Below are 7,211 nucleotides of genomic sequence, written 5' to 3' on the forward strand. Positions count from 1 at the left end.
AGACCAAAGCCAAAGGAGTTAACGGTGAGGAAGTGCTTGAACAATTGGTGGATGTTGAATGTGTTACATCCCTTGAGACTCCTACTAGGAAGAGAAATCGACGCAAAGATCAAAAGAACAAATGCAAAGCAATATGGAGAAAAAAGAGCATTTTCTATGAGTTGCCGTATTGGAGTAGTCTTCTAGTGCGTCATAATTTAGATGTGATGCACATTGAGAAGAATGTTTGTGAGACCTTACTTGCTACGTTGCTTGACATCGAAGGGAAAAGTAAGGACAATCTGAATGCACGACATGATTTGAAGGAAATGAAAATTAGAAAGTCCCAGCATGCTAAAGAACGAGACGATGGTAGTTGGGAGATTCCCCCGGCTCCTTACACGTTATCCTTGGAGGAAAAAAAGAAGCTATGTACCTTCCTGACGAGTGTCAAGTTCCCTGATGGCTATGCTTCAAATATCTCCCGAAATTCATTGCTGAGAGAGCGCAAATTGGCAGGTTTGAAAAGCCATGACTTCCATGTCATTATGGAGCATCTTCTTCCTCTTGCTATACGTGATTGGCCGAAGTCACTGTCCACACCACTTATTAAATTGAGTTCATTTTTCAAGGAATTGTGCTCTAAGACATTGAAGGTGAAAGACTTAGAAATAATGGACAAGGAAATAGCCGTCATCCTATGCGAGTTGGAAAAGATTTTCCCACCGGCTTTCTTTGTGATTATGATTCACCTGTCGGTACACCTTGCAAAAGAAGCAATGATTGCGGGACCCGTTCAATATCGTTGGATGTACCCTATTGAGAGGTATGTAGCTTAATATAGTTTGGAAGATAAAAACATCAAAATTTATTATCTTCTTGACTTGCTTGCTTAGTTTAGTTGTTCCTCTTGTGTAGATATTTATGTAAACTGAAGAATTACGTTCGTAACAAAGGGCATCCTGAAGGGTCGATAGCAGAAGGCTATCTTCTAGAGGAGTGTCTGACATTTTGTTCAAGATACATGGAGGATATTGAAACACAATTCAATAAGGAAGATAGAGTCTATGACTGTGATGATCATGGTGATGCTGAGGATCGATTACCCATTTTTAAGACAAGTGGTCGAGCGGTCGGGAAAGTAACACCTCGATCATTAACAACACAAGAATGGGAGGATCTCCATTTTTATGTGCTCAATAATTGTGAAGAAGTGAAGCCATTCATTGAGTAAGTTTTAGTGTTCTGCAATCAAACCATCTACATATATGCTAAGTTTGTAATTCACCATTATTGTCCTATTTTGCACTAGTGAGTATGAGCGTGAAGTTTCAAACACAACAAAGATGACAATCGCTAGGAAGCGCAAGTTCATTCAATGGTTCAAACATCGAGTAAGTTAAAATAACGAGAAATTTGCCTCCCTCATATGACAAAGATGTCTACCTATTTACGTATATAAGTTGGAATAATGTTTGGTGCAGGTGACTTCTTTAGCTCAAGAAAAGCATCCTGCTGTGACTGAACATTTACAGGCCTTAGCGGATGGCCCAGGTCGTGTTGTAGCGACTATGAACAGCTACATGGTAAATGGTTGTTTGTTCCGCACAAAGGACAGTGAAATGGAAAGAGAGACACAAAACAGTGGATTGTTGTGTTGGGGGAAAATGATGTTGAATATTACGGTCTGCTGCGCAAGTCATTGAAGTACAGTACACAGGAGGAAATCGTGTCACTTTGTTCATGTGTGATTGGTGGGATTTCATAGTCATGGGCGAGGAATAACTAAAGATTGCTTTGAATTCATCGTGTCAATATTGGAAAGGTGTTGGGAAATGATCCCTACGTTTTAGCTTCACAAGTTGGGCAAGTGTACTATGTTCAGGACGTTGCGAAGGCAAATTGGAAGGTTGTAGTGAAGGCAAACCCAAGGAACTTCTACGACGTTCCTGAAATACTTGTCCAAGATAGCATTGGGGAAACAACGAAAGTTTAATGCATTTGGCTTTTTTTTAATAATTGATCCATTATAGGATTTAATAATTCCATTTATATTGATAGAGTTGTTAAACAATTTGTATTGAAATTTTTATGGTAGTTATTATAATTTGTCTGTTTGTTTGAAATTTATGGAATATCAACTTAGATGTTTTTTACATTCTCTTTCGTGCTATTGAAATTTTTATGGTAGTTATTATAAATTGTCTGTTTGTTTGAGTAAGTAATGATAATGTTTTTTGTTAGCGTGTTTTCCTTCGGTGTTGGGAGTTTTTATGAAAATGTCCAAACCAAGTGGAAAGACATTCAGGAAAAAAGTTGAAGGGGAACAAATGAGTACGAAAAGCTGAGACTTCAAAGGATTGAAGCTAATAACACAAAGCTGGAGAATCTAGGTGTGAAGCGCATCATGGCTAGCATGAAGCAGAAGAAGGAGGTGAGTATGATCAAGAGTAAAGCTACCTTAGATGAAGATAGTGACTACTCACCGGAGGATGATCTTTCGGATGATGGAAATGACGAGGAAGCCACTATTGCAAACAAGAAAAGGAAGGTATGTTGCGTTAGATTGAGGTTGCATATGTGCTCTTAGTATTGCAAATGCCTTTTGGTATGTTCTTATTATGTGTGACAAGGAAGGGAGGACAGGTAGGGAGGGTATGTTCTTGATCAAGTTTCTGATAATTGCTTTACAGTTTTCTTGTAATTGTTGTTGAACTGGAGGTAGTCATTTATCACTGTTAGCATAAGCTTTTTTTCACTATTAAAAGTTGGATTTTATATGATACTAGGGTAGTCAACAATTTCCATTTTTCCCTATGAAGTGTGAAGTCATATTATTATGTATGTCTATGTCCTACTAGAGATGTCTTATTCTCTGAAATACCTGCTTGCAGAATTTGTACTGGATAGTAATTCTTTTTCTTGTGGCCTCCATCTTTATTATACTTGACAAATTAGCGGCTTGTTTTTATCTATTTTTTCCACTACCAGTAGTATTATAAGAAGGAAAGCCAAACGAAGTGTCTTGCTGGAGGTAATACTTTCTGATGCTGATACCAGTAGTATTATTAGAAGTGCTGCGTGCTTGTCTGTTTCTCTGTGTTGGTGTAAGAACTCGCAATTTTGTGTGCTGAATAAGAATTTCAGGAGGGCTACATGTTGGTTTTCTCTTCTAATTATCTTAAGAGCGATACAAAGTGGTGATTGATGTTGTTAGTTGGCCAGGAAGTGGGGAGGGGATATGATCTATGACTTAACAAATAGCTCTTTAGTGGTTGCTTGTGTTGTAGCATATATATTAAGTCCTTCAGGAAGAATACCCTCAAAGATGCTCCCAGATTCACAGGCTTCAATATAGACTACCTGATGATGTCAGAGGTTCAAATTGAGTAAAACTATACAGTATACAACAATGACAAACTTTTGCTGTATATATGAAGGGTGTTGGAGAGATATTCTTAGTGCTTACCAGGCTTAGGTGCTTCCCACAAAGTATATATAGAGAAAGTATATATAGAGAAAAATAAACCAGCATATTCAAAGATGGACTTCGAATTGAGTATATAGAGAAAAATAAACCAGCATATTCCCACAAAGTATATATGTCAGAGGTTCAAATTGAGTAAAACTATAACATATTCAAAGAAGCATTCAGAAGATGCTCCTGCCAATGGTATTAGGTGCTTCCCACAAAGTATATATAGAGAAAAATAAACCAGCATGAACTAGACTCGGGAGTTACTTTCTGCTGACATGCATGTAACACAGAAAACATGTCGAGATTACTAACTTGGGTGTGGAACCTCATACCATATGTGATCTTTGGCAAATTCCAATCAAAGCATAAGCAAATACTCTTTGATGAATATATTAAAAGTACTTCAATTGTGAGTCATTAGTTAAAGTATCCAACTCTTCCCCTCCCCCTTCCTTAGACGAAAGTCAACCCTTTATTTTGCTAATGAATTTCAAATGCTTTTTTTTTCTTATACGAAACAAAATGGCAGGCACATAACCAAGACTGTGCAAAAAGGGGACGAAAAGGAACTTCATTTTACCGGGTGCAATCGGCTCTTTGTTGACGCAGAGCAAAAACGTGCAAGGGAAAGGAAACAAAGGGGGAAATGTGCAGCTAACAGCAGCCCTCAAAGTCATACAGAAAGGTTCACCTTTTAAACCACACTCATTCCATTTATGAAAGTCATTAGATTTAGTTTCATTCTAATATCTTAGTTGCGAAATAACTGCAATACAGCGATCAATAGTCAACAGGAGGCGGAAGTTCAAGACAAGATGGACTTGATGAAGGTATAGTAGTCCATATGTATAAATATAGGATTTAGTAACAGAATACCTATGACAAATGAACTTATGTACTTCTAGGCATTATAGTGTCTGAGATTGTTTAATTTCTTTACAGAAATGAAAGAGTCCGATGAAATTGGGAAGGCTGATGTGGGAGATAGTGAATTTCATGAGCGAGAAAGTGATGGAATCAATGCAAGGGAATCCCAAAAAGCAATTGACCAAGAAGGTTTGTTTAAAGAGCCATTGCCGTTCTTTCCTTTTTTTTGATTGACGAATGTGTTAGCTTCCAAGAGAGTTGATTTGATCATGTAAAGTGTGTTTTTTGACGGAAAATTGAAATTTGGGTCAGATGGCTCTAGAGAAAAAAGGCGAAAGCATGCTAACAGGAGAAAAGGAGGCATCTAATGAAACAGGTATGGATTGGCTCATTTTTTTAAAGACATACCCTAAGCCTATTTTTTAAAGACAATATTTATTTTTATTCAAATTACACATGTCAGGAAATGCAAAAACGAAGAAGTCATATAAAACCAAAACACCAAGAGGTCCTACAAGAAATTTACAACTGGCTAAAATGAGACCCGGTGAGAAGATAAAGGTAGATTTTGATGTTAGTGGTCAACCAATAGGTGTCAACAGAGCTAAGCTGTCAAGTTACTGTGGTTCCCTCGTCAGAGATCCTCTGAATGCGCCACTTTATCGTATTGAAGAATTTTCACAAGTTCCACAAGAGAATAAAGAGAAGATGTGGAAGCTCATTTTGGTAGAACAATACTTCCACAAGCATTGATAATTCTTTAATATCTTTTACGAACTTTATTTTCTAATTGAACATTTCTCATGTGCAGGACAAATTTGATATTGGGCTGGATGATGTTAAAGATCAAGATGAACGTGAAAAGAAAATAAAAGATAAGAGGAAGTATATCATGACATCTTTGAACAAGAAGTATCGGAATTTTCGTGCACGTTTGAAAAGAGAATATTATGACACTGAAGAAAATGATGACGACAGACTGAAAGAAGATAATAGGCCCCAAGTGTTGACGAAAAAGACTGGGAGTGGCTTGTATCATACTTTGGCACTCCAGACTTTCAGGTTAATGCACCCTCGTACATTGCATAGATTTCTTTATTTATTTTCAATTTTTATCATTTCACACAATTCTAATTTGTTTATATTTGAATTTAATAGAAAAAGAGTCGCAGAAACATTGAGAATAGGTCATACCTTGATGCCGGACATACGGCAGGAACAAAAAGTTTTGCACAAAAAGCACAAGATATGGTAACGCGTGTTCTTTCACCATTCCTGTCCTAATTTTTGGAATAGTTACTTAGGTTTATTGTTTGCCATTCCTTCAGTTTGAACGTGACAAGGTAATGCCAGGATTATTGGAATTGTACGAGGAGACTCATACTAGAAGCGACAAAACACCTGTAACTCAATCGGCACAGGACACCATGGTAACGATTATTCAAACTGGATTTTTTTTGGTTGTATTTGAAAGTATATTCCTACTTGACAAGATCTTCTCCCGTTACTGCAGAATGAAATTAAGCAGCTAGTTGAGCAACGAAACAATTTGGAAACAAAAATGACTGATGAAGAAATCTATGCAACAATTAAGCCAAAACGCAAGCCAAGTGCACGTGATCGACAAAAAGGGATAAGTCCCTCAGTGACATCATTATTTGGGTCATTTAGTGAAGGAGAAAAGTTTCGCAAAGAGGCTGAAGCATCCAAAAATGAAGCTAGTGAGGCAAAGAAGGAAGCAAACGAGGTAAAGGAGAAGAACGAAGCTCTAAGTAATACAGTGAGAGGCCTCGAAAAGAAATCTAGACTTATGGAACGCGCCCTAGAAGCCTTCATGAATTTGGCTGGATACAACATGTCCGAGCTCAATATGGATGCGGTATGTCATAGATTATACCTTCAATTTAATGCAAAACAGATTAACACATGTGCATTATTAACAATTACAAATATTAACAGTGGACCGATGAAGAGGATGAGGAAGAGCTAATTCAAAAGTCTGAGAAAAAACACAATGATGTTGAAGATTAAAGATATTTGTTAGATATCAGTATTAGAGGTGACCAAGGTTTCTCCTTATCTTTTCTTTTTTTAAAAAAATCATTGGTGACTCTATAATAATGGTTATTCTACTGCGTTGTTGTTCTGCTGCTATGCTGCTGTTGTTCTGCTCCTATGCTGCTATGCTGCTGTTGTTCTGCTGCTGCTGCTATGCTGCTGTTGTTCTGCTGCTGCTGCTGTTCTGCTGCTGCTGGTCTGCTGTTGTTGTTCTGCTGCTGTTCTGCTGCAGCTGCTATGATGTTGTTGTTCTGCTTCTGCTGGTCTGCTGTTGTTGTTCTCCTGCAGCTGCTATGCTGTTATTGTTCTGCTTCTGTTCTGCTGTCTGCTGTTCTTGTTCTGCTGTTAAGTTGAAGTTAATATACTGGTTTTTATATATTCTATGTTCAAGTTCATATACTGGTTTTTTTCCACTAATAATGGTTATTGTGTTCTAAGGATTATGGTTTTGTTAGTGGTTATTATGGGTTTGTGTTCTAAGGAGTATGGTTTTGTTAGTGGTTCATATACTGGTTTTTTTCCAATAACAATGGTTCAAGTTCAAGTTCTGCTGTTATGCTTCTATTCTGATGTTGATCTGCTGCTGCTGTTATTCTTATGTTGTTGTGCCGCTGTTATGCTTCTGTTGTTCTCATGTTGTTGAGTTTGTAAATTAAAGTTTAACCTTGTTTGGGTTGCTGGATTTTGAGGATACAGGATTATGAATCGGACGCGAGTCCTAAATTAAGTTTTAGGCGGTCCGTATTACAAAGGAAACTCTGCCGAATTTTCTGTAGAATTTTAATAACATATCTAGTTGTTTAAAATATTTGAGGATCACTTAATATAT

At 37.3% G+C, this 7,211-nt stretch overlaps 1 protein-coding gene and 1 pseudogene across 1 annotated transcript; one reads left to right on the forward strand and one right to left on the reverse strand.

The window, feature by feature from the left end:
• The first annotated feature begins 5,328 nt into the window (after positions 1-5,328).
• LOC104898453 (uncharacterized) lies at positions 5,329-6,693 on the forward strand. Its single transcript, XM_057396397.1, has 6 exons — positions 5,329-5,386; positions 5,483-5,575; positions 5,653-5,754; positions 5,838-6,203; positions 6,284-6,383; positions 6,615-6,693. Exons 2-5 carry the CDS (start codon positions 5,573-5,575, stop codon positions 6,353-6,355), a joined length of 543 nt encoding a protein of 180 aa, XP_057252380.1. The 5' UTR covers positions 5,329-5,386; positions 5,483-5,572; the 3' UTR covers positions 6,356-6,383; positions 6,615-6,693.
• LOC130589447 (uncharacterized) overlaps positions 6,618-7,211 on the reverse strand; it is a 2,522-nt pseudogene continuing 1,928 nt past the window's right edge.

This window comes from Beta vulgaris, chromosome 7, assembly GCF_026745355.1.
Source record: "Beta vulgaris subsp. vulgaris cultivar EL10 chromosome 7, EL10.2, whole genome shotgun sequence".
Classification (NCBI taxonomy): Eukaryota; Viridiplantae; Streptophyta; class Magnoliopsida; order Caryophyllales; family Amaranthaceae; genus Beta; species Beta vulgaris.

Excerpts from the sequence above, each read along its gene's own strand:
- LOC104898453 (XM_057396397.1), top strand. Across the intron at positions 5,755-5,837 it reads AATCGGCACAGGACACCATG|AATGAAATTAAGCAGCTAGT; the intron begins GTAACGATTATT and ends CCGTTACTGCAG. Across the intron at positions 6,204-6,283 it reads CCGAGCTCAATATGGATGCG|TGGACCGATGAAGAGGATGA; the intron begins GTATGTCATAGA and ends AAATATTAACAG.